The following is a 27,330-nucleotide window of genomic DNA, read 5'->3' as shown; positions in this document are numbered from 1 at the left end:
AATAAATAATATAAATGAAAATTATATAATTATATATATATAATTAAAATTAATGAGAGATATATATATATATAGATCTAGAGAGAGAGAGAGAGAGAGTTACCTGCTAGGGCGGCGGCGGCGAAGCAGCAGCAGGGGAGGGGGGGGGGGGTGGATTTTATGTTCTGTTCGCGTGTGTGTGCGGCGCAGAAACTGAAAAAAGAAGGAGAACCGTTGCCCTATATTTTATCGGTTACCGACGGCAAATGCCGCCGCTAGCTAGCGGCGGCAATTTTGCCGCCGTTAATTCTATAAAATAAATTAATTTATGCGTATTTTAACATTAACGGCGGCGTCGCCGCCGCTAGCTAACGGCGGCGAATTTGCCGTCGGTAGCTGGCCGGTAATTTCGAAAGTACGGGTCGCTTAGACTGCCGCCGCCGTGCCGCCGTTAGCTACCGACGGCAAAATAGCCGCCGGTAGTTTTCGCCGGTAAATGCGCGTTTTTTTGTAGTGATAGTAGTAGTCTTTAAATTTTCATATAAATAGTAGAGTTTTATGTGCGGTGATATATGTTTGTTTGTCTTGAGAAAAGATTATTTTTATAAAATCATGGGAAATTTAAAATAGCAATCTTTTACAGCCACATGGCAGGGAAACAATGTACTATTACACAAAATGCAACAAAATAGTATAATAAAACAAATTAAAATTAAGATATAAAATGGGACACTAAATATAGTACACTAGATCTTAAGTAGGAAAAAATCGTTTCAAACAAGCGGAGTTAACAATTTGCGACGACATATGTTTTTTTACGATTTTTTCTTACTCTATATATTATTTCCATTTCCATAATTTCATCATTTTATCTTCCTTTTTCATGATGATTGGCATCATGACCCCTTCCTTTCCTGCTCCAACATTATGAATTCAGAAAAAAATTAATGTCCCCTCCACTAAAATTGGGGGCAAAAAAGAAAAAAAGAAAACTGATTAGCCCAAATTCCAAGTGGGAATCCTAAGATGATATGAAAGGTGAGCCGTGCTAAGAAATAATGCATGTTGCCACTCAATATAATGTACACTTGAACAACAACACAGCATGCTTCTTCCTCGTGGGCCCATCTCAACAAGCCACATGCATCATCAAATTCTACATTAATTCTAGCTAGCTAGGTTAATACAAAGATTTAGGATTCGATAACTATATTAATTTTGTTATGACAAGAAAATTAATTAATGAAATCCAACATACAAGAACACAAATAGGTTTAAAATTAAAAGTAATTAAAGGTACGAGTTGTGTTCTGAAAAAAAATTAAAATGTTAGGTGGAGTACTGAGATTGTTAGCTTCTAGAGGAATGAATATTATAAGTGGGATTGATATTTAAGGCACATAGAGGAATAATATTCCCATGGGAGTAGAATAATTGTTTTGGTCAATTTATTTGCTATGGAAATAGAAAAATGTAAGCGTTGAAAAATATTGCGATGGTCTTCTAACATAGAGTTGGGAGTTGGAAGATAAATGCAAGGGGCCAGGAAGTGATGGGGTGTCAAGGGATTGGGGTGGCAACTAATCCATTAGGTTTGGTGTATTATCCCAATTTCACATGGGAAATAACCAACTTTTTTTTGTTTGTAGATAACTAAGATAAGGCATCTTAGTTTTTATGCATACACATACATATATACTATTTCAGCTTTAATTATTCCTTTTCGTTGGTTGAGGAGTATCCTATGAGATTTCTTTGATTCGTTTAATTCGTTTAGTTCTGACTATAATGAATTAATATGTCAATGTAATGAGAGTCAGAGATGTGTGTTCACTTGAATATTCTTTTATTTTTTCCTCACACACAAGATGAAAAATGTACAAAGTTATATTAATATTTCATTTCTATTTCGCAACTTCTATTACTATATTAATTAGTGCATAATGTAAATGATGACGCACACATTTCGTTGATCAATAGAATATGTTGACAATGGCCAAATTAAATTTAAAGAAAAGAAAATTTTCAAACTTATGATACTTACATGCAGAAAAAACAAAAATAGGTATATACAGATATGGCTATATTGATAGGCATCTTCTCCATAGCAACTAGCAACCATCAAAGTTAGTAGAGAATCACAAAAGGGATTGCGAAAAATCACACTACTTTTTAATGTGATTTAGGGAATTTGGAACTTGGAAGGGTTTCATTGCATTGGATTCCTCACCAAAAAGGACCTTTTCTTATTCAATTATATATCCATACCCTCTCTATCTTTCTCTCTCTCTCTCTCACACACACACACACTCACTTAAACAAAAAAACATTGGAACAAAGGCAATATCAGAAAAAGAAGTCAACTAAAATAATCAAGAGAGGGTGTCATGAAAATCGATGATTATATTTGTTGAAAATCCCTCACCCCTCATTATATTAAAGCATCCACATTTTCAAACTCAATCACCAAATATCAAACACATATTTCTTCAATTCCTTCCCATTTGCTATCTCTTGCTCCCAAGAAATCACTACGTACAAAACACACACACACATACTACCACAAAAACTCTACATATTAAAAGATTACTTCATCATTTAAATCTTCTTCATGCACGCAAATTTGAAGCCATTTTCCCTAATGGGACTGCCCAACAAGACGGCCTCTTCCGACAAAGATTTGCATGTAACGACAAAACGGGAAGTCTATACAGAAGAAACCCTTGTCGAGAAAAGCTCGGTTTCGACGACGAGAGGAGTTGATGAAGATGGAGGATGCACTACGCCGAAAGCAGAGGATCGCGGAGAGGTGGTTTTACTGAAATGCCCTCCGCCGCCGAGAAAACCTAAATCAGTGGCGTTGCACAAGAGAAAGGCGCAGAGGGTTTTGCTAGATTTCTCAAATGAAATTGACGCCATGTTTCCTTCCAATATTCTCAGGGATTTTATGTGTGGTAAGATCAAGAAAATTAGGAGAGGATGAGATGTTTTTTTTTCTTTCTTTCTTTCTTGGCGGAAGCAGATTTTAGTAGAAATTAAGAATTATATATACTGTGTTGAGAAAATGCAAGTTACTTATATTCATGCATGATGTTATTACGTATTATTTTTTCCCTTCATAATATTATTTATATTCCTGTGAATTGCTAATTATTAATATAAATCTCAATGGAAATTGCAAATTTTATTCATGTCTGTACGTATATGATATATATGCGCGTGTGAAGTAAGAAAAAATATTTGTTAGTTGTTATTAGAAAGAGTTGGATGGAGACGTGACAGCTTAATTTCTCAATTTTAAGTAGTGTTTCACGATCTATTTTCATTGTTACCAACATACATATATATATATATATAGACTATATATATATCTAGCCATGTATTCATTTGAATATTCTTGAATGGGTGAAAGAGTGGGATGCTCAGGCTAGAGTTAAATTTGAGACCTGTTGCATTTTAATTCTTGGGCTTGTAATTAGTTTCAAGAATGTTTTGATGGGATACCCGGCATATATCCTATATTTCAGATCTTGTTAGTTTTATCTTTTAATTCATTTAAATTTGGATTCTCAAAAAAAAAAAAAAATCATTTAAATTTGGACTTTCATCACATCTCTATCTTACAAGGTGCATGTTTCTGATAGTCATGTGACTCATGTCTCTTTTTTGTTTTCTTTCTTTTTTTCCCCTTTTTTCTATTTTGGGAAGTTTCAGTTAATAACTAAGTGAGTTTTAATATACAAACGGTTCATTATTAAAATGCGATTTTATAAAAGAAGGAGAAAAAAAACGAAAAACAAACAAGAAAAACCTAAACCCTTGAAAGCACAGACAAGCAGACTAAGGGCCGAGCCTCATTAAAACCTTCCTACAGAAAACCCCAAGGGAAAAACTGTAAGAAGGAAAAAGAGTACCCGTCTAAGAAAAGAAAAGAGAAGAAAAAAGAGCGGAAGGGAAGGTTTCAGGAGCTCCAGCCTAACCATCGCCCCCAAACCAACCCGGCTCAGACAAACCAAACCGAAACCGAAAAGAAGTCGCAGACAGGAGGCCGGTAAGACGCCGACACCAACTGACCACAGAAAGCAAAGCACAGAAAGAGCAAAAAGCGCTGCACGTCAACCACCAAAACACCGCAAAAAAACCCAAGGACCGAAACAAACTATTCATCGAAAAAAAAAAAAAAAAAACTGGTTATCGCTGCACACCAGTCCGGAGCTCGCAGCTCCCAAGCGCCACCATCCAAAAAACAGAGCCAGAAGTTCACCGCTATTTGTTCCCACGTTCGACCGTCTCCAGCATCCAAACGCAGCAGTTCTTCCAAAGCCGCTACAGAACGACCGCCAAGTGTTCGAATAAAATCAAAACTAACGGTCCCAAGCAAAAAACCGAGCCGACTGCAAGAGACCACGCCAAACCAGAAAGCACCAACCATGCACGAAACCAGATAGCACCAACCATGCATGAACCAAACGTGAAACCAACGCCAAGGCAGATCGGCAAAGGATCCGCCAAGTGTTTGAGAAAAAACCCTAACCAAGAAATTATTTTTGACGTACATAACTATGCACCGACAAATCGCGAATGACCGCGTCATGGATCAGCTGAATGTTATGGTTCCAACGTCCCTCAGGAGTATGTGGACTGGCCATAATGTCAGCAGGAACATTTCCTTCTCTAAAAATATGCGTAATCCTAAACTCCATATTATCAAGCAGCGAAAGAGTTCTTCTCCACAGAGCTTTAAACCGCCATGGTACTCTATCTGATTTAGTCGACAGAATGGAAACAACATAAGTAGAATCCGCTTCAATCCAAATCTTAAACCAACCGCATTGGTGAGCAAAATCAATAGCCGTAATGATGCCTAACAGTTCCGCCTCAAAAGCAAAACCCGTTCCTCCTTCCACATGAAAGCAACCTCTAACAAAGCCTCTCCAATCTCTGAAGACGCCTCCCGCACATATCCGACCTGGCGCCCCTACCGCCGAACCGTCAGTATTGGCTTTAATCCAAGAATAAGCAGGTGGCGACCAATAGACCGAAGTGAAATCCGGTGGAGGTCGTTGATGTACACTGACACCTAATTGCCTGACCGTTAAGTAATCCGTCCAAGTATTGTCAATACATCCCAACTTGGGAAAAGAAATATCCACCTCCATGAACGTCGACTTGATGAAGCAAAGAATAGCACGGCCATGAAAAGCAACACCATCGAAATGACTTTTATTACGTGCATTCCAAATCGCCCAAATCACAGAAATCACCCCAAGTTTCCAAAGAGCATTAATTTGAGAGCTCACCTTTATCGACCAAGAAAAAATAAGAAAGCTGTGGATGTCAGCACAAAGTCTTCCATCCATCTGATTGAACCACCCCAAAAATTCCGTCCAGACAGGTTGGATTTTATCACACGACCAAAAGATATGATTTAGATCCTCAGCCTCGTGAAAGCAAAGAGAGCAATAGTTGGGAGAAATCAGACCCTGTCTAATAAGTTTATCACGTGTTGGCAGTCGATTTAGAATAACTCTCCAACAAGTAATGGAACGACGAACAGGAATGTAATTTTCCCACAGCCAACGACCCCAATTAACAGTTGGAAAACGGTGGCATTTCGAGGCAAAGGCAAGGGCGGACGTAACCTCCCCATGAACAGACGGTTTCCATAATCTCACATCTTCCTCCTCACCAATCGGCAACAGCAAAATGTCACAAATAATGTAAGGAAATTCATCAATAAACTCTTGAGAAAAATGCCAAACCCCATCGTAGAAGTAGTTAGACACCGTTTGATTTAATCTAGAGCGCATGAAATTTGGCAGATTAATCTTATCAGCAATAGAGTAGCCTAACCAATCATCATGCCAAAAGTACACCGAAGCTCCTTTCCCTAAAAGGCAATAAGAATCCTCAAGCAGATCAGGAATCAACTTTCTAATGCCAATCCAGATCGAGGAAGTTAGAAGCGCCGATCGAGGCCTACTCGCCTCATTCAAGTATCTGCATCTCATCATATCAAATCCAAACTGACGCCTCCCAATCACTTTCCAAGCAAGCTTCATCAGAAAGGAATCGTTCATCGTTTCAAACGATCTAATCCCTAAACCTCCTTCCTCCTTGATTGCACAGGCACGGTCCCAGCTCACAGCACAAGTCGGCCTTTTATTAACATTCCCTGTCCAAATGAAGTTTCTACAAGATCTATCCAACTCCTTAAGAAGAGAATTAGGCCATTTATAGACCATCATCGTGTGAACTAAGGAGCTCTGAATGACAGAGCGAATGAGACAAATACGTCCCGCAATAGAGAGTTGAGAGCCATTCCAACGAGAGAACTTGTGGATAATTCTATCTTTTATCGCGGCAAGGTGAATAGCTTTGGGTCTTCCGACAAAGAGAGGGGCTCCCAGATAAGTCATAGGCATCAGCCCCACACGAAAATGGAGGATCCTGCCAATTTGCCTTTGATAACTTAAAGAAACACCTTTGGCAAAATAAATGTGCGATTTTTCTCTGCTGCAAATTTGACCCGAGAGTTCCCCATATCGCTGTAATATGTTGCGAATAGTACGAGCATTCTTGGTAGAAGCCTTACAGAACAAGAGAATGTCGTCGGCATATAACAGGTGAGTAGGAAAGTTATTAGCACGACTCATACTCATAGGCGTCAGACAACCATCTTTGACCGCCTTCATAAACATACAACTAAGCACGTCCTCAGCAATACCAAAAATAATAGGCGAAAGCGGGTCACCTTGTCTTACCCCACGAGAGCAAGAGAAGTAACCACAAAGTTGGCCGTTGTACAAGATAGAAATACGGGCCGAACCAAAGATAGTAGAAATCCAATTCAAGAACCGTTGATCAAAACCCATTGCCTCCATAGCACACAAGATAAAACGCCAGCTCAACGTATCAAAAGCCTTTTTTATATCCACTTTACAAGCCATGTTCTTGCCATTGCAAGAACGATTCATGCAGTTAACACCTTCGGAGCCGATCATAATGCAATCGTGAATCAAGCGACCACGTATAAACCCAAATTGATTCTGCGAGACGCAATCCGCAGCCACAGAGCTGAGTCTAGAGGCCAGAATCTTCGAGAGAATTTTAAAAAAGAAGTTTGAAAGAACAATAGGACGTAAGTCCGCCACCGTGGTAACCACTTCCTTTTTCGGAATAAGAATCAACGTGTTTGAATTAAGACCTTGAGGCAGATAGTTCTTGATGAAGAACGTCCTGACAGCCAGACAAATATCGGCTTTAATGATTTCCCAGCAGTGTTGAAAGAAAATCCCAGTGAAACCATCAGGGCCAGCCGCACTATCACCCCCTAAATCAAAAACCGCAGCTTTTATCTCTTCATCCAGCGGAGTGCTAGTAAGGAGGGAATTATGTGTCTGAGAAACAGAATTATTCACCAGATTTCTCACATCATCAGTCGTGACATGCGTAGCAACCGAATCAGAGAATAAGGTGGAGAAATAACTAACAATATGCGCAGCAATCTCATCTTGATCAAAGGAGTCTGTCCCATCAATATTTAATTGCGGGAGGTGCAGTTGCTTTCTACGAACTTTAATCGAATTGTGGAAGAAATTAGTGTTTCTATCCCCATCATTTAGCCAACGAATTCGACTTTTCTGCTTAAGCAACAGATCTTTCCGTAAGAGCATCGTGCCCAAACGAGCCTGGATCTCCACTTCTTTATCAAAAAGCGGGGCCGAGTAACCTTCCACCGCAATACGCTGTTGAACCCTCTCTAACGCAGCCTGAAATTGGTTAATACCCACATCCACATGGCCAAAAACTTCTTTGTTCCAACGTTTGAGACTCGTTCTCAGCCTTTTCAGCTTCACCATAATCTTCAGTAAAGGGCAGCTCACGCCAATAGGCTCCTTCCAAGAGTTTTTCACAAAATCCCGAAAATCCTGATGCACCAGCCACATATTAAGAAATTTGAACGGCCGATGTTTTATCGCAGCTCTCTCAAAACACTGAAAAATAAGAGGCGAATGGTCCGAAGTAAATCTTGGCAGAACATGAGTGTTAAGGGAGTCCCACAAATCCGCAAAATCATTGGAAAACAAACAGCGATCCAGGACAGACTCAACATGAGAAGGCATATTACGTCTTCCGTACCATGTGAAGAAAAGGCCCGTAGTGTTCGATTCAATCATTCCCGAGGCCGAGATAAAATCGCCAAACTCTGTACAAGACGTAGCATTGGGGAGACAAGTGCTCTTTCTTTCATGTGCTCCTTTCACCGCATTAAAGTCCCCGATGCAAACCACTTTCCCCACAATAAAGGTCAGCAGATCGATCCACAGCCGTCGACGCTCTGAAGGAGAATTATCTCCATGAATAAACGCAGCCCGGAACGAGAAGTTCTTCCAAGTGCAATCAACAATAATAGTTTGGTTGGAAGAGAAGACCAAAGAAACGGTAACATGCGGAGCCGCGCAAACCCAAATATTCGGACTCCGTCCGTGCCTGAAATTCTGGAAAGCCGGAAAAAGACCGATAGAATTCCAGAAAGCAGTTGGAATTTTTATAAAGTCATTCTTAGGTTCATAAATACCCATAAGAATAGGAGAGAATCTCTTACAATGGTCGTGCAGGGCTCGACGAGTTTCATCATTGAAGCCCCTAACATTCCAAGATATGATATTCATTGATTATTGAAGTCCGTTGCTGAGGAAATATCCTCATTCTCGACTTCATCTGCCCAACTTTGACTAGCAACGTTAGACATAGTGCGCATGTGCGAGCTATTAGAAGAATCTATCACAAAATCTCGAGGTTGCCTTCCGGCAGCATGGGCGATACTCAACTGTTCATTTACTATCTCAATACCATTCTTCGAGTCTTGTTTGGATCGTCCTTTACTAGAGTCCACAGCTCGAGTCTTCTTAGCCTTGTTACAATCCTTGCTTAAGGCAGGAGGTTTTGCATTCGAACGCAAGATTCGTTTCATCGGGACCTGCTCCGTATTCTTACCAATCACCGTGTCCATCTTAGTTTGAAACTTTGCGGCTTCCATTTTTTTTGCTGCAGAAAGTTTTTCTTTCTCCTTGACCCATTCCATTTCCTCATTAACAATATTAGTGACATTTTCAATAAACTGAGCTTCTGTCATGTTCTTTCCTGTCTCCAAAACTGGTTGTGGTTGCTCTTCCTCCTCTTCGTCACTCGTCACCAGACCCTCAACCAAGTCTTGTTTTTCGTTATCCACACCTGGGGATGTATCGACATCCTTAACGTTCCTAGAAGACATATCAGCATCCATAGTGTTCACTTCTTGCACCCGCTCTTTGTCTTGAGCGTGTTTCTTCGGCAGGTCTTCCTGCAAAGGGTTCTCTGTTTCTATCACATTGAGCGCCTCGAAGGAATTTTGTGTCATCACCTCCTTATCCTTAGCACGCTGCCAAGTATTTCCATTTGCTTTATTCTCTTTGTGCTTCTCCTTTTCGCCCGTGTTGTTGCCCTCCTTCCTCGGAAGATCTTTCTACTTCTCTTCCGAGCCTTGAGTCTCTTTATGATCCTTATTATTTCTGCATTTATCAGAAGAGTGTCCCACCTTTCTGCACACACCGCAAAAATATGGCAAATTTTCATAAACAAATTCAATATCAAACGAAGCTGATCCCCTATTCACCCTCAGAGAGTAGATGATTTCTTTCGTCATGTCAATCTCCATGAGAACCCTAGCAAAGTGACCCACCGATCCCAAAAAAGTAGAGCCGTCAATTTTGATCGGTGATCCAACCGATCGTGCTATGCCCGAGATAACCTCCGGATGCCATATTTCGTGGGGAAGATAATAAATCCTCATCCATACTTGAGATAAAGAAGACGATTCCTTGTATGGATTGAAGAGAGGTGTCCATTCTCTAATTTTTAGAATTCCGGTCTTTAACTTCCAGAACGCTTTGGATTTAGCCAGGGCCAAATCACGTTCGCCAGAGAATCGGAGGGTAAAGTACCCTTTTCCAATAGGTATCACCTGCCAAGATTCAGCGATGGACCAGATGGATTGTAGTTCTGTTTGAATATCTTTAGCAACTCTTGGAGTATCTCCTTTTTGCAGAATGATTCTTGCATGAAGAGCAAATTTAAAGCTCTGTAATTGTTCTTGATATAGATCATCTGGAATGTCAAACATGAGAACATTATTTTTCTTTACCGGATGGAGAGAACAAAAGTCTTGTGCCAAAACATCCGAGGGTTTGGCAGTATCATCCTTGAGTTTGGAGGAGTAGGAAACCCTAGGCGTGATAGGATTTGTTGGCGGAGTAGGACGTTTGTTATCAGTCACCAATTTATCAGTCATGGCGATCTTTTCCGAGGAGATGGCTGAAGAACGATTTCCCGATTTTCCGTTAATGGGCAGGGGGTCTATCAGAGCTTCAGAACTCGGCGATGGTCGGGAGAAATTATTCGAGACAACAGGGAAATCACGATTCTTTGAAAACTCCATGAAGAGAGGCTACCGAGCGACCACAGATCCCGGCGAAAGAGGTCAACGGCAGGAAACCTTGGGGGTGGCTGCGGCGTAGGGTTTCATCGTCCATATACAAACGGTTCATAATCTAAACAATTTTAGCATACTAGTCACACGACCCTATTTATGATAATTAGCTAACCATATATAGTATTAAAATACGTATGATGTCCCATAATTTTGTGTGTGCCATCATATCCCACTATTATATTTATTATTTTAATAATATTTTTATTAAAATAAATTTTATTACTCCCTCCGTCCATCAATTCGTGTCCTAGGAGAAGGGGGACGAGTTTTAAGAATAAGTGTATTATTTATTTGTTGAATGGAATATGGACACGACTTTTAAGAAAAAATGATTTATTTGTTAAGAAAATAATTATTAAAAATGGATAAAACACAAATTGATGGTCGGACCAAAATGACAAATTATGACACGAATTTGTGGACAGATGAAGTATAATATTATGAATTATACCCTAACTTTGGATTTATCAATGAATAGTTAACTAATAAAAGTGAAAATAAATGATAAAAATAATTTAACCCTAGTTAATAATAATAAATTAAACTAAATCACACAAAATTAAAATTGATAAAAAGAGATAGAAAAAGAAAATGAAACATCAAATATGGTACACTAAATCTCAAGTAATTAAAATAGTGTCTACAATTTCAAGCAAAAAATAAAAATATAAAATTGAATCCATAAATTATCTATAATTTGGAGCTCTTCCAGTCCTGAGTCGATTGATCGCGATTTATTATGATGAATCAAGCATTTCATAACGGTTTCGTTCTCTCTCTTTTTTTTTTTGAGAGTCAACGATTTCGTTCTCTTTGGTTGTAAATTAACTATGAGAAAAAAATGACTAAAAAATATGAAAAAAAAAAAAGTTATTACACCACGTGAAAAAAAAATATATTATCCCCATTTTATATATTATCATGAATATATTAGAAGTGAAAAATTGGAAAAAGATTCTGCTATAATTTTTTTTCCATTCTGTATGAGGAAAAATTTCTAGCCTACAAAATATGTAACGAAAGTAAAAGAATAGTAAAAATATATATTTTCTACGTTTTTCCATCAAAGATAAGAAGAAAAAAAGATAAAGGTGGTTGTTGCAATTGCAAGGATTTATATAGTTGAGGAAGGTATGAAGACAGCAATGTTGTAAAATAAAAGGTTGGGATGATTACACTTGTATTATACATGGTTCAATTAGCATTCACAATGTCATAGCTTGGCCACTTTTACTTTCTGCTCCCTGCTCTCTACTTAAAACCAATAAATTACTTTAATTAGGATGGGGCAGGTGATCTTCCACCTTCGCCCTTCTAACCAAGCTATAACTCAAACCAACAAACCCCAAATAGCAATCAACACAAAAACAAGAATCATCAACTATTCTCAGCATTGCCTGCCGACGGCGCTTGCGACGCCATCTGATTTTCCGCCTGCGCCGCCCGCGCTGCCTTCTGCGTCTCCACAAATCTGTTCATCCGCTCCAGCAGCTGGGCAGCTTTCCGCTTGCCCCTATCCGTGCCGTGCTGCGCCAAATCGAGCAGCGGCCCCATCACGCCTAGCTCCTGTGCATCGGCAAGGTGGTGCTGATCGCCGGAGCAGAGGTGCACCAGCACGGCTGCCGCGTTTTCTTTGTTCCTAGGTGAGCCGTTGCCGATTACGTCCACCAAAACGGGTACTGCGTCGGCAGCTCCTATGGCTGCCTTTCCTTCGGGATGGCTGGACAGTATTGCCAGAATCGCGAGCGCTTCGTCCACCATGGTGCCTTGAGGTTCGGTGAGCAATCGCATCAGCGTTGGAATGACGCGCGCCCTCACAGCCTTACCCTTGTTTCCTTGGTATATGCACAAGTTGAAGAGCGCCGTCGCGGCATCTTTCTTTCCCCGTTGGGTGCCCTCGCTCAGAAGTGTCACCAATGGCGGAATCGCCCCTGAAGAGCCGATGGTTACCTTGTTCTCGTCTATTACCGAGAGGCTGAACAGCGTGGCTGCAGCATTTTCCCGTGCTTCCATGCTCCCTTTCTTGAGCACGTGAACTATACCAGGCACTGCACCAGAAGATATTATGCTTCCCTTGTTATCTTCGCATATGGAAAGGTTGAGAAGCGCAGTAACGGCATGCTCCTGTGTGCGAAAATCAGGAGTCGATAAAAGCTGGACGAGCAGAGGGATGGCGCCGGCTTCAGCTATAGCCACACGGTTGTCAGCATTACGCTTTGCAAGGAGGCGGATTTCACCTGCTGCCGACCGTTGATCTTCAGGGTTGCCGGATGTAAGCTTACAGAGAAGGGCTCCTATCTTGGATCGCTCCGCTGGGGAGCATGCAGATCCAGGCTTAGAGGGGCGAGAGCTGCCTGGTCTCTTGGGTGGTTCGATGCCATTTGCCTCGCACCATTGTGCTATGAGACTTCGAAGAACGTAATTTGGTGTTAGAGCAGTGCTAGTGAGAGCTTGCTGTGTCTTAGGACAGGTACTATGCCCTGCTTCCAGCCATTTCTCGATACACAACCTTTCGTAAGTCTGCAGAAGAGGGAATACACGAGTAAAAATCTAGTCATTCAATCATTATACAACTTCAGCAGATTTTACAAAGTTGACGGTTCATGAAGCATGTTAGTTACACAGACACTTAAAGCAGTGCATATGTTCGTGTATGAGGGAAAGCAAGTGCACGTGTGTGAGCGTGAGCATGTTATCTGAAGAAAGTGTATCTTTCATAATGAAATGCAGAGCAATGCAAAGATTTTCGTGCATGCAATCTTCTCAATTAGAACATACCAACACAAAGAGGGAAAAAATACTAAAAGAAAACAAAAGAAATTCTATAAAATCTTTATATGTCTACATCCTATAAGCGACTGGTCACACTTCCAAAAGTGAGCAATTGATCATAAATACATTATACAACTTCCTTATAGATTCGCAAATCTGATGAGGATCTAAACGTAAACTTCAGAAGGGCACGCCATAATCTCTAAATTTACTGGAAGATACTTCCACTCAAGATGTCGGAAGAAAACTACTTCCACATAGGCGAAAATAGGAAAACTTATACCATCAGTGGAAGAAGGGGGGAAATAGGAAAACTTACACCATCAGTAGAAGATGGGGGAAGTAGAAATAAATGATAGACCATCAGTAGAAGATGGGGAAAACTACTCTGAGTTTGCAGCTCAGAGTTTTTCCAGAGATAAGTTTTAATAGAGGATGTGTCTTGGTGTTTCGTGTGTGACAGTGAAGCATAAAAAAATCAACATGGAATACTGCAGTGGCTATAAGCACACGAAAAATTAGACAGGAAATTGGAGGGATGGGGATTTGAAGTAGAGAGAGGCCACAAAACATTAACAGACGCATGACTTCGATTGAAACAAAAAAGGACCCTTATAGACCAGTTTTCCTTATAGCCAATTGCCACTAAAACCACTATAGGAGCTGACTCCAAGACGCTGTCATCTTGCTGTTACTCAAAAGCAAAGCTTATCTAAGAAGTTAAGCATCGTAATACAATTCCATTATTTAGATTTATCGATTCAAAAATCAAGGAATATGATACTCTGGGTGCAAGGCAGTCAACATTGCCTGTAGCCCTAATGCATTGAAAGTAATTAGCAGCAGAGAGATAAATGATATTACCAGGCATCATTCAGGAATTAAACAGTGAGCATTACAAAATAGCAAGAAACTTGCTGAAGTTAGGGCACAGCTTTGTTCGCGAAGGAAGAGAATCTAAGAAGGTACCTGTCCTGTTGAGACAATGACAGGATCCTTCATCAGCTCTAAGGAGATAGGACATCGAAAGTCATCCGGTATAACAAGGTTTTTCTGATTTGCTTCAGTCAGTGCTTTTCCACCACTACTTGTAGGGGAAGAATTCTCGGCTGCGGCAGAATCAATATTTGGATTTGTTGTCTGCACAAATTCCTTAACTTTCTTTAACAGCATTGACATCTTCTCTATGCTCTCCTCTGGGTCTCCACCAGTGGCTCCTACCATCTCATGCAAAGCTAATGATTCTTGAGTTAAGTCAGCAATACCACTAAGCTGTAGCCTATCAACCAATCTCCTTAATACATCTATATCTTCTTCAGCATCATTATTCTTGTTGTAAATACACATAAGATCCTCATACAGTTCAACATCCGGTGCATCTATCCTCCCCTTGGCTCTTCTGAACTGAGCAAGAACAAGCTCAACCTGGAAATATTTAAAGATACACTAAGTGATTTGAGATAGTTTTGTAAGTCAAAGTAACATCACACTTTAGACAACAAGAGTGAAGTCATAAAATCATCCCATAATTGGGCATCGGAGCTGAAAAAACAGAATACGGAGTTTGCAGTAAATAAAAAAAATGGCAAGCAATTATCTGAAGGATAATATCTTACCTGTTCCTTCACTTCATCTGATATGTCGAGTTTCTCAAAGGAAATGCCACTCAGAGCTTGCTCCAACTCAGCTGTCACTTCTTGAAATCTATTCATGATTTGATCTCTCTCTAAGACCTGCATGCAGAGATACACTTGAGATTTGATTGCATCTGGATGAACCAAAGATCTTGTTTGTACCAAACGGCACCCGTATTGAAGTTTTGAGGAAGGAAATCAAATAAAGAACACTAGGCACAGCCTTCTGGAGGAAAACATGCAGCAAAATTTATCGAGCTAAATTAACATTAAAAAAAATAGGTAAGTTTCATCACTAGCAATTGAATTATTGCCCTGGATCAAGGGGTGCATCAAGTCCTTCAAGTATTCACCAGTTTCTTCCCCTTATTATCTCCCATCTCATGCACCGAGAATAACTTTCTCCTGATCCATTGGAATTCTCCTAAGGTCCTCTTATGAGCAATAATAAGTGGATAAAACTTGGTAAAAAAGAACCAACAAGCAAACAAACAAAACCAATGTTTTTGTCACTAATTTGCGAATTTTATCTAATTGTCGTAAAGCTTGGCGTTTAGTGACACTTTTTAAACAGCTGGAGTGGGGGCAGTAAATTCATGGTTGAAATGGTTAAATGAAATCGTTTTTCAATCAGCCTTTCCGCAAGAAAAAACGAACAACAGACAAAAAGTTGATGTTAAATACAATTATTTAGAACCATACTTCGATGAAGAAGTGATTTGGTTTATGCTAAGTACAAAGAATTTATTGCTTAACAAGTATCAAGAACTCCAAATGAAAGTTACATTCCTGGGAAAGGAATGTTATGCTTTTATATCAACTACTCCAAGAAAAGTAGATGAAAAATGGAGCAGGAAAGTATGACATTCTTAAGCATATAATCTCCCTGAATCTTAGGGGGAACAGGCAGACTGAACAGATGTCCCTACTGGATCCCAAAGTTTACTTAATCTACGTAACGTATGAAATAATAAATAGGCTTATGTGCAATAAATTATACATATATAGATAGAGAGATTTTGGAATTCTTAATCATGCCTAGCACCATGGGGCATGGATCTAGAAGAGGAAAAGATTAAATAGATCGCGTATAACTGACCCCAAGAGGCATTATTATGTAGATACATGAAATTTTATGGGAATCGTGTAAATACAATACATGAAATCATATAGGGATCGTGTGAACAGCACGACTTTACTTCAGGACAAACGAAATAATTTCCTTTTCCACATAACATAATAACTGCAGCTAAAGTTGTCAATCAATGAAAAAGGACACGTCAAAATATTCTTGATTCCAATTATGTTTCCTTCTCCGCTTCAAGGGCTTTTTGTTAAGTAATACAGATTTGGACTCTAATGTTGACTAAGAATCAACTAGTGTGAACTTCCCATGTGAAAAATATTAATAATTAGCATGATCTCTCATGTTGACTCATTCCGCCTTGCATTCAAGCTCCAAGGTTGCGTAAGACTGTAAGTCTGTAACCACCCTAATCTCTCTTGCAAAATAGTTCAACAGATTTTCCTCAACTTTTTGACTTGAGAATTGGAGCATAGCCCATTAAATCTAGTATATCGAGAGCCTGATGGCGGATTCTGAAAGCTGATTCAGTACAAAACAACGAGAATAGGGTTAATAAAAAGCAAGTAAAGCCCTCAGGATTTCTACATTGGATGAAGAATTTTAATCTGGAAAAGAGAATATTCCAAAAAATGTGACGTCTTCCATTATTCCAGAAACAAATTGTGGCTGTCTTCACAACAAATGAAGAAGCACCATTAGCACTTCACATCTGACTGTAGAATTTCGACCGACTTTCAACCTTTCAGATTCAGACTACTGCAGTCTGGATTTCTATTGCAATTAGTGTTTCATCATAGAGAATCCAGCATCATTTCCTTCACCATGGTATTGTCATTTTGGGCTACAGATTTAAGTTTAAAAGATCAAACTGAAAAACAAGAGTAAAAAAGGATTGGAAAACTAGCTGCAAAAAGATCATGACAATGAAGCTGAAAACATAGGGGCATTCAATGTTTCGGACCAAATAATCCGGCCAAAGCATATTCCTAATTCTTCACCAGACCTTCAAGTCAATCCCAGAAATTGCGGTAGTAACTACGCTTTAAAGCTTTTAATGCAAAGAAGATACCACCAATGGAAACAAATCTTGCATGAACTCCAATCTCCAATATGAAATTAACTTTTATCAATTTGCTTTCTTCATATTCTCCAACTAATGCCAGGCAATCCTGTACATAAACAAGTTGCGCAACAGCTTCCCCGGCCACTGAAACTAGCATGTATGAGATCCAAAATCTGTACCTAGAAAAACTCCTCATCGGATCCTAAGAGCTGTTACCAATCAATCCTTATGTGTACTTATTAACGAAATAATTGTTTCTAAAAACTCAGGCAATCAACTTCAGATAAACCCTATGAACAATTGTAGCTCAAGCACAAAATCAAGCAGATCAAGCAAAAAATAAAACAAAGAATCACCTGAAACAATCACTCACTGACCCAAAACCAAATATAAATAAGGAACAAGAAAATGCCTCAAAACCAACATAAAAAGAGCAAACCGAAAACCACGCCATACCGACCAGATAAATCTTGCTGCCCTCGCTGCCGAAGCGGAGCAACTCCTTGGCCGACTCCAGCGCGCTCGCGAGCGCCTCCAGCCCTCTGATGGAGTCCTCGGGCAGCGGCTCTTTGCTATCGCGAATCTCTTCGAACATTGGGGTCAACAGCTTCAGCCGCCGAGCTAGATTGGTGTACTGCCTCTTCACGGTAGTTCTGTAGTCAGAAAACGCCGAGATTTCGCCAATCAGATCGATCAATTTCCGAGACAGCGCGGCCTTGTCGTCCTCGTCCATCGCCGCCGCCGGGAGATCTGAGCCGAAAAATGGGGGACGAATTCGCGAAAAAGAATCGCTGAAATTGAGAAGAAATTGTGAGGTTGGAGTCAACGGAGCGAGAGCTAAATTTGAGCTGGCGCGTGGTTGGAATAGCTGGTCCGGGTCATGGTCTGGTTAGAGGAATTCTCCATGAGAGAGAGAGTGTGTTGGAGGAGAGAGAAAATGGAGATTTGCTCACTTTTTAGCTCGGCGACAATGGTGGAAGGGAGAGGGTTTTAACTTTTTACGGCTTTTCCGGATGCCGGATCATATATATTACGGTTACTTTTTCTACAGTTTTCTTCATTTCAAATATTCCTAAAATTTTATTTTTAATTGTAAAATTGTTTTGCAGTAACTGATACTACAAGTATATGTAACTGGCTGTAATAATAATTAATAAACATCCACGCTGCGATAAAGATGTTGGTGGGAATCATAATTTTCTGGATTGATTTTCCTTTTATGCTTCTTCGTAGAGTTTGGAATTTCATTTTTTTTAATATTTCACTATCGTGCTACCTTGTGAATCTGTGGCCGATTGAATATTAGATGAATTTCTTAGTAGAGTTCAAAAAAACACATTTCTATAATTATATTAATTTAGTATGTGGTGGGAACATCAGTTAGGCACATTTAAGTGGACGTTGATCATAACTGTTTAATTAAGGTTAATCCAAGTTTAGGATGCTAACAATATATATTAGCGAAATCTAACAAGTTATAATTGTCTTATACTAGTTAGTTTGAAATATTTACATTGAAGTTCACATTATTTGATACGCATAATCAATTTTACATATCGTCAAATTGATTTTTTCCTTCATTTTGTAAATCTATAAAACGTTCTTTCGAATTATATGATCGACGCGCCTAATATTTGATCTTAAATCGAAGACCAAGAAGGTGTTTGGCTGAGCTTATAAGCTTCTCAAAACACCTTATAAGCTATTTAGGAGTTTATAAGCTCCTTCAATGTATTTGATAAAATAAACTCCTAAACAGCTTATAAGCTTAAAAAAATAAGCTCCTCAAAAAATAAGTTCATCTACCCTAGCTTATTTTTTTATAATCTCATATGCAACAATCATTTTACAAATATTTTTCAACTATAATTTATTATTTTCATCATATATAATTTAAGTTCATTTTTTTCGATTTTCTCTCTAAAAAAATATTTTCTCTCTCTATCAAAAAAATTCTCTCCCTAGCTTATAAGCTCAATTATCCAAACACTTTGACAACTTATAAGCTCTTAAAAGTTACTCCCTCCGTCCATGAAAAAGAGTCATACTTACCCCATTTTTTTGTCTATGAAAAAGAGTCTCATTTAACTTTTTGAACCATCACATTATACTTTTTCTCTTACATGTGTAACTATAAATTGTACTTTTATTCCACTTTTTAACTAAAAGTATACTTTTATTTTACTTTTTTGTACTAATAATACCCCTACAAATTATACATTTATCTCACTTACACCTACTTTAACAATTTTCTTAAAACCCGAGTGAACCTCAAATGAGACTCTTTTTCATAGACGGAGGGAGTACATGTTATAAAGCTTTTAGAGCTTATAAACTTTTTAAAATAAGCTCAGCCATACACCCTCCAAATATATACAAAAAGTTAATTGTCAATTTATCAAAAAAATACAGTTAATTATCAATTAATGCACGAATTTTTACTTATTCTATAATTTTAACACTATTTAAAACGTTGCAATAAAGCCATCATCTTCTCATTTGTTGCAAAATTAATGCCTTCAAAATTTTTTTATCGAATTGAAAAATATCGATTAGTGATGCATATTCTAATAAATTCATGACACGTCAGTTATCCAGCTATCATAAAAATATTTTGGAATTTATTATTTGGCAAAAATTTGAGAAATTGTAATGTTTTTACAACATTCAAAATATCATGTTAAAATTACAAATAAGTAGTTTTTTAGATCCAAAAAAGTGAAAGTTAGTATTCCTATAATATGTAATTTCAAGATAGTAAATAAATGGAGCAATATAGATAAAATAAACTCTCATCCTCCACGAAAAAGTATTAACGCTTTAAAATTTAGATGAATTTCAACTCCAACTTTTGTGCGATCTTTAACTTTTTTTTTTTATATTGAGTCTTATATAGTAATTCCATTATATATAGAGAGAGAGAATGTTATCTTTAGCGAGAAATGAAAATGATTGCATAAATCAGTATTGAGTGTTGCATAAACTGTAGTATAATACTGCATAAAAGTTTTACCTGGGTTCGAATCTTGGAGAGAGCTGAAATTTTATCTAATTAATTGAATTTCGTTATGCAGTCATTATAAGCCGCTTATGCAAATTACAAGCATTTTATGCAATATATATAATGACTTATGCAATCATTCTCCATTCTCATCATATTTGACCATTCTCATTTGATCTTCTCCATATATATATATATATATATATATATATAATGTATTAGTTGATACAAGAGTATATATTTGATTAGTTACATTGAATCTATAGACGCATGCAAATATTTAATTAGATACCATGAATTAGTATATGGATGGAGTAATGGAGATATTTAATTAATTAGTTCCAATGAATTGATAGATAGTACATGATTTTATTGATTTTTTTTTATCAAACATGATTTTATTGAATTAAACATGCATGAATTTATTTAATTTAAATATTCTATAAATTAATAATTTATTTTGAGCTAAAATTATAATTTACGAAATTATAAAAATACTCCATAAATCTATAATTTATAGATACAAGTATATGTGCAGCTGGTGGTACGTACACGCCCCCTGAGACAAAGGTATGAATTTGTCGTCCACATTAATTGCACTTAAATGTATTAAATAATGGTGTCATGCTTCAATAATTAGGTTCGACTATTGAAACCGTGACAAATTCTTTTTGGGCACATTAAAAAGTGACAAAGTTTGAATATTTGCCTCGAAATTTCTTAGCACTAATTATCAGCACATCAGCATTAAGAATCTTAGGCATGTGCTTCAGTAATCAACGCATTATGAGTCACTAGTCGGGTACAAATCCATTACTAATTAATACGAACAATACATACTTTGCATACAATTTATTTATATTATATATATATAGGGGCGCGCTCCAATGAGACTCCCTATTTTTCATGAGACACTAAGTACAATGAATAAAACGTATATACTGATGAACAAGGGCCATAAGGCAGTATATATTGATAAATAACGAAATTTAAAAAATTGATAATAAATAAGACGTATAAACTGATGAACAAGGCAGTATATACCGATGAACAATATAGTATATACTGATGAATAACGAAATTTAAAATATTTCGCTCCCTCCAGGATTCGAACCCTGAGAAAAAAAATTCTCCATCTAAATACAATATCAACCATAAAATTGATGAAATAAACGCACGAGATCGTATCTCAGGTCTCACTAAAAATAGAGGGTCTCATTGGAGCGCTTCCCTATATATATATATATATATATATATATATATATATATATATATATATATATATATATATATATATATATATATAGGGGGCCGCTCCAATGAGACCCCCTAATTTTAGTGAGATCTAGGGCACGATCTGGTGCGTTTATTTTATCAATCCTATGGCTGATATTGTATCTGGAGGGTGATTTTTTTTCGCAGGGTTCGAATCCTTGAGGGAGCAGAATATTTTAAATTTTGTTATTCATCAATATGTACTGCATTGTTCATCAGTATATACGGCCCTGTTCATCAGTATATATGTCTTATTCATCACGAATTTTTTAAATTTTATTTTTCATCAGTATATACATCTTGTTCATTAGATATACGTTTTGTTCATTAGTATTATATGTCTTATTCATTGTACTCATGTTACACGAAAAATAGGGGGTCTCACTGGAGCGCGCCCCTATATATATATATATTGTATTAATATGTTAGGCTTAGTTTCATTGGTGGGGCTCCTGGATTAGCTAAAATTTCATATATTTTTTTAAATATGTATATTTGAGATGAATCTTTGTTTCATGTAGAAGGTCTTCTTCATATTTCATGTGTTTGTATTAAATAAAATTGTTCCTTTGACTTAAAAGAAACATAGAATTTTATTTTTATGGGTAATTGACTTCTTTATATACCGCATAATGAGCTCATTGATGGAGATTTCTCTTAAACAAATATCACTACTCTTGTTTCACTAAATTATTATAATTCAAATAAAAAGAGAACATGCATGATTATCGTGCCGTCTTATATCATTATTCGTAAAGGTGATCATTAAGAATTGAACTAGTACTTCAAGAAAAAAGAAATCAAAATTTAACTCTGAGAATAAGGGTAAATGTGATAATCCATCCAAATTCTATAAGTCCTTTGCACTTTGCCGTATGATCTTTTATTGTTGGTAACATATTACCACCTCAACTTTGCAGATGCTGCACCTTTTTTATAGAACTTTTACAGAAGAAAAAAAGATTAAGATACACGCGGCAATATTAAAAGTGTAAATATTTACCCTTTTAATAAGTTTAAAAAGGTAAATATTTACCCATGTTAAAATAATAAAAAAAATTATATATATTTATAGTGGCATTACAAAGTCTCAAAATTTAGCTTTCGATATAAGAAAATAGTATGAGCTGCACTCTCCTTTCATATACATACGTCTGGATCGGATTCAATTCAAATTTCAATTCAACTTAATTCTAATATAAATTTAAATTAGAAATTGTATAAAATTCGGGTCGAGGCCGACTCAATCCAAATAAATCATGAATCAAATTTAGATTAAGCATTAAATATAAGTCATGAGTTAGAGTTTGAGTCTAATCTAAACTGAATTTGAGTCATGAGTTAGATTTTGCGTCTAGATATATTAAAAGCAATAGACATGTAGTTGTGATGAGTTGGGTAGGGCCCACTTTAGGTTCAGCCCATGCTGATTTGCTTACTACATTGCCTTTCTTCTACTATTTTATACTGCTGCTTCATTTTCCAAGAAATGCCCATCATTTTAGTATTAAATGTTGGGGGATTTATCTATTTACAATTTATTTGTATTTTTTATTTTATCTATATTATATGAAGCTCTTCCTTATACTTAACTGGATAATCGTTCAATTAGCAAAGATTAGTTGAGCTTGGTCCGAGGATAAGTTCAACCACAAAAGATCACAACTCTTTTTTATCTTTTTATTTAATTATCTTTAGAGGAGTAAAATCACCTCTATTTTTATTTTTAAGTTCACGAAGTTGCTAAAAACTGCAATATTCTAGCAAAATAATAATAATACATGTTACAACAATAAACTTTCCAGCTTTCCGCCTAAAATAATAAACTGCAATGAGCTTGGGTTTACATTATGATCCAAATAAACAACAATGGCCTCCGAAAAGTATGCTTTTGGGTTTAGGCAAGATACAGTTTTGAACCGCAGCCCAATAATAATGGCCCATATACCCGACCCACATGGATCCTAATAAGGCTGGGTTGGGCTGAATTCCATGGACCCATACCTATATCAATCCCAACGGTCTATCATGCTCTCTACTACCCACTAATTTGTAGCTTTTTTGACTTTATAATATTGTTACATGAGCGACTCAATAATAATATCGGTACACAAGTACAAGTCCAATATTTTTTTTATGTTAAACAAATAAATTCTAAGTTTGAAATTTGGTATACCTTGTCTTGAATCTTGAATTTGAATAGAGGTCAGGTGTCGAAAAATAGGCCCGTAGCTTTCAATTCCAAATTCTAAATTAATCTATAAATCTGATTAATCTATCCACGAGTAATGTGATATCGTCAAATGACAAAGGTACAATGCTTCCCCTCGAATTAATAGGTTAGAGGTTCGAGTCACCTAAAAGATTAAAGTGTAAGTACAAAAGCTTAAGTTCTAAATTCCACATCCTAAATTATTACTCCATTCGTCATAATTAACTTGATCAATATTTCTTTTTGGACCATCCCAATTAAATTGATCAATTTTTTTATATGGAATAAATATAAACAAGTAAACATCTAATCACTTATTCACTTTATTACTAAATACATTTAAAACACGAGTTTTTTAAATTTTAAATCTTGTGCTGAAAAGAAGTTGATCAACTTAATTGAGACGAAAGAAGTAGTAAATAGTAAAGGTTGAACAATAAGAGCACCCGCAGTGGTGCCCCGATAGGGGGGTCTCGAGTCACCCACCCTATCGGGTCACCCACTGCAGTGTCCTGTGACTCAAGTGAGTCTCGATAGACAAAATTTGAGGCGTGTGCGGTGCACGTGCCTAATTAAAAAAAAAAAAAAATGAAATCAACTGCTCTCTCTCTCCAAACCGTTTTTCTTCATTTTTTTTTTATAATTTCCCTTCTATAAATACCTCTCATTCACTTCTTCAATCACACAAAAAAATTATCTCTAAGTTTTATGTAATTTTTAAGATTTTAAAATTAATGCAATTTAAAGTTGAAGTAAATTGTGTTATTTAAATTTATGCAATTAAAATTAAGTGAAAAATACAAAAATCAAAACTAAAAAGATCAGGTCACCTATCAGGTCATCTCCATTGCTGTATGCTGATGCTCTAAGTAAATCTTTGAACACTCATGCAACACTATCAAATCGTGAAATACTACTATTTTGTTAGTTTGTGTTTAGGGTGGATAGAAAAACTATTATATCCAATACACTTGAACTTTTTTAGTGCCAAACATATGCCAAACTACCGTGTGGGGCCGTATTCTTGTTCCTCCACAGCTCATGTACAGCAAATATATATTGATGTTTGTAAGTTTTAGACTTTTAGTATTGTAAACGTAAAAATTATGTTTTTATAAAACAAAAAAAACAAAAATCAGCGGGCAGTTTGAAATTGGAATGAGACAGTTATTTTTGAGCGAGGCAGCAAATTGGGGCAATCTTTGCGTTTAAATAAACTTAGGTAGTGCTTTCAAGGTGGGGGCGACTTTAGGCAACATCGCGTGACGATAGTGACACGTTTCTTGTTTTTTGGGATAAAGTTGGCCCATTCACACTCCTCTCTCTCTCTCTCTCTCTCTCGTGATTATATGGAATACATGCTATATAGTTCATCGTTGCTTCATTCTGTACAACAAAATACAAAACCAATAAATATAATAGTCCGGATTCCAGATAGTGATATTCAGGGAGTTTTACCACAGATTATTTTACGTGTCGAAATCTATCGATGGGTTATGGTTCAAATTCAAAATATTATAAAATATTTTGAAATTATATACTCCCTTCGTCTACGAAAAGAGTACCCATTTGTGGACGGCACGGATTTTAAGAAATATATGGAGTGTAGCGTGAATAGTTTAAGGACCCCACTTTTTGAGTGTATTAATTAAAGAGATGTGTGGGGTACACTTGGCAAAAAGATAAATGGGTATTCATTTAATTGACGAACGAAAAAAAAAAATATGGGTACTCATTTCGTAGACGGAGGGAGTATATCATTTTTTATATAGATTTTGAATTTTCATAATTAAATGATTCTTACGTAACCAAGTCTATGAATAGTACTCTCTCCGTCCCACTAGAATTGACACACTTGTCTTTTTTGTTTGTCCCACTAGAATTGACACTTTCCTAAAATAGTATGTGGTCTCTACTTTCTTTACTCACATAAAATAAGTGGACGCTACCTACTTTACATTCTTAACCCTTTATTCTTATTCTTCGTGCTCAACTCAAAAGTGCCAAATCTAGTGGGACGGAGGGAGTATATATTATGATGGATGAAAATCTTGGTGGAATAAATGATAGAAAAAGAAAGTTGAGCTTAAGGTTTGAGGGTAATTACAAATCGCAACATGTAAAAACAATACGTCGAATGTGAAGATTATAATTGTATTCAAATACAGTGATTTGAAATAGAATAACATTCTACGCGCGTATACAAATATAATAAGTATATAGATTGTTCTTTTGAGTTAAACTATATATGTTGGTAGGGTCTCTATACGCTATAATTTAAATGTATGAAAATGTCGATTCTCATAGGATGAATGTTAGTTGGGGAGCTAATATATGAAAATGTCAATTCTGATATAGCAAAAATAGAAGAGTCGCGACTCACGAGGAGTAAACAAAGTTGTAATATTCACCACGATGATGAGTTCTGTGTTGTAATATTCTTATATATATACACAATTAGTTGTAAATTCGTAACTAATTCACAATTCAAATCTAGGTCATTCGTGAATGAAGAACTAGAATCGTATTTGTATCATTCACGACGACATAGTTATTGATTGGTTGTAAATTGTGATAAAATAAGGCAAATTCGCAACCATATCACCGTAAATTATGCATTATTCTTATTTTATTTACAACTTGCAACGGTTAAACTGTGTATGATATGGTTTTAACTTTCATTCAGTAGTTATCTAAAATTAAATTGTGAATTATCGCCAATTGTGTATGCAATATGGATAAAATAGGAACTTAGGTTACTTTTTTATATTAGTAATTTTTTTATATATATTTGTTATCTCTGTTTGGATATTTTATTATGTCACCCTTAATTGTGGGGTGAATAAATTTGTAGTCAAATGGAGAAGTTTTCAGATTTGCTATATATTATCTCTAAGTCGAATTCGTTGTTCTAAGTATTTTTAATGAGTTTTTGTTACTTCATATGATTTACCGAATTCACAAAATAAGCGATAATTGTAGCATCGTCATGACTCATAATAGAAAGGAATTGCAAAGTGGGAAAATTTAACATGCATCTATGTTACTCCATTATGTTAATTTAAATCAAATTGAATCGCATAAATAAAAAATCCATTTAAATAGGTATGTGTTTTTTAAAATGTGGATAAAAAAATAATATTTCCTTTCAAATACGTGGACAACATATAATCATCTCAAATAAACTTTTAGGTGAACAGATGCATGGGATATATTGGTGTGACGTAAAAATATTGTGCATATAATAGATATGTAGAATAATGATTATTGTAGAATCTAAAGAAAAATTCAAGAGGCCAATGATGAGGGAAACGTACATAACAACTTTCCTAATGTATGCGTTGTACATTAAATATAGAGTAGCTTCAAATGTTTGCAAACGATTGCAAGAAAGCGATAGGTTTTGGAGCGTAGTGGTTAATAAAATTCAAACTCAAATCTTTATCTTTATACATATATAGGAATTGATTAATTTTATAGGAAAACGTATTATTCTCATGTTTTTACAAATTTTTTTTTGCAGTTTTCATTAAAATCACTCCCTATATTTATATACACAGAGAGATAGACGATCCAATAAGAATGTCTTACAAAAAAAATATAATTTTTATTAAAATTACTAAATAAAATAAGAACGGAATCATTTTTAGTCATTCGATCATCAAGATCTATGGTGGATTCATCATTAGGAAGGGAGCAAGCGAATATTTTTTAGTGCATTTATTTTAACAGTTAATGCATTACATTTAACAGTGAATTAATGCATTGTTCTC

At 36.5% G+C, this 27,330-nt stretch overlaps 3 protein-coding genes across 3 annotated transcripts; all 3 read right to left on the bottom strand.

The window, feature by feature from the left end:
• Nucleotides 1-3,954: 3,954 nt before the first annotated feature.
• On the bottom strand, nucleotides 3,955-8,654 carry LOC130993749 (uncharacterized). Its single transcript, XM_057918786.1, has 3 exons — nucleotides 4,552-8,654; nucleotides 4,185-4,373; nucleotides 3,955-4,048 (listed from the first exon to the last, which is right to left on the bottom strand). The coding sequence occupies exons 1-3, from the start codon at nucleotides 8,652-8,654 to the stop codon at nucleotides 3,955-3,957; spliced, it is 4,386 nt and encodes a 1,461-aa protein (XP_057774769.1).
• An 833-nt stretch (nucleotides 8,655-9,487) lies between these two features.
• On the bottom strand, nucleotides 9,488-10,312 carry LOC130993748 (uncharacterized). Its single transcript, XM_057918785.1, has one exon. It carries the CDS (start codon nucleotides 10,310-10,312, stop codon nucleotides 9,488-9,490), a length of 825 nt encoding a protein of 274 aa, XP_057774768.1.
• Nucleotides 10,313-11,647: 1,335 nt separating this feature from the next.
• On the bottom strand, nucleotides 11,648-18,276 carry LOC130991787 (U-box domain-containing protein 13). Its single transcript, XM_057916186.1, has 4 exons — nucleotides 17,530-18,276; nucleotides 14,902-15,018; nucleotides 14,255-14,710; nucleotides 11,648-13,033 (listed from the first exon to the last, which is right to left on the bottom strand). The coding sequence occupies exons 1-4, from the start codon at nucleotides 17,800-17,802 to the stop codon at nucleotides 11,891-11,893; spliced, it is 1,989 nt and encodes a 662-aa protein (XP_057772169.1). The 5' UTR covers nucleotides 17,803-18,276; the 3' UTR covers nucleotides 11,648-11,890.
• Nucleotides 18,277-27,330: the final 9,054 nt, after the last annotated feature.

Source organism: Salvia miltiorrhiza, chromosome 7, assembly GCF_028751815.1.
Source record: "Salvia miltiorrhiza cultivar Shanhuang (shh) chromosome 7, IMPLAD_Smil_shh, whole genome shotgun sequence".
In the NCBI taxonomy this organism is placed as follows: Eukaryota; Viridiplantae; Streptophyta; class Magnoliopsida; order Lamiales; family Lamiaceae; genus Salvia; species Salvia miltiorrhiza.
The sequence above is the reverse complement of the archived record's forward strand: the minus strand, read 5'-3'. Positions and strand labels throughout refer to the sequence as shown.

What these genes read in the sequence shown, in the direction of transcription:
- LOC130993749 (XM_057918786.1), bottom strand. Translation starts at nt 8,654, where the DNA reads ATGAATATCATATCTTGGAATGTTAGGGGCTTCAATGATGAAACTCGT. An exon ending in GACGCGGTCATTCGCGATTT is followed by an intron (nt 4,374 to 4,551) that starts GTCGGTGCATAG and finishes GGTCTCTTGCAG; the next exon opens with TCGGCTCGGTTTTTTGCTTG. An exon ending in GAGCTGCGAGCTCCGGACTG is followed by an intron (nt 4,049 to 4,184) that starts GTGTGCAGCGAT and finishes TTCTGTGGTCAG; the next exon opens with TTGGTGTCGGCGTCTTACCG.
- LOC130993748 (XM_057918785.1), bottom strand. Translation starts at nt 10,312, where the DNA reads ATGACTGATAAATTGGTGACTGATAACAAACGTCCTACTCCGCCAACA.
- LOC130991787 (XM_057916186.1), bottom strand. Translation starts at nt 17,802, where the DNA reads ATGGACGAGGACGACAAGGCCGCGCTGTCTCGGAAATTGATCGATCTG. An exon ending in AGGGCAGCAAGATTTATCTG is followed by an intron (nt 15,019 to 17,529) that starts GTCGGTATGGCG and finishes CTCTGCATGCAG; the next exon opens with GTCTTAGAGAGAGATCAAAT. An exon ending in CAGATGAAGTGAAGGAACAG is followed by an intron (nt 14,711 to 14,901) that starts GTAAGATATTAT and finishes AAATATTTCCAG; the next exon opens with GTTGAGCTTGTTCTTGCTCA.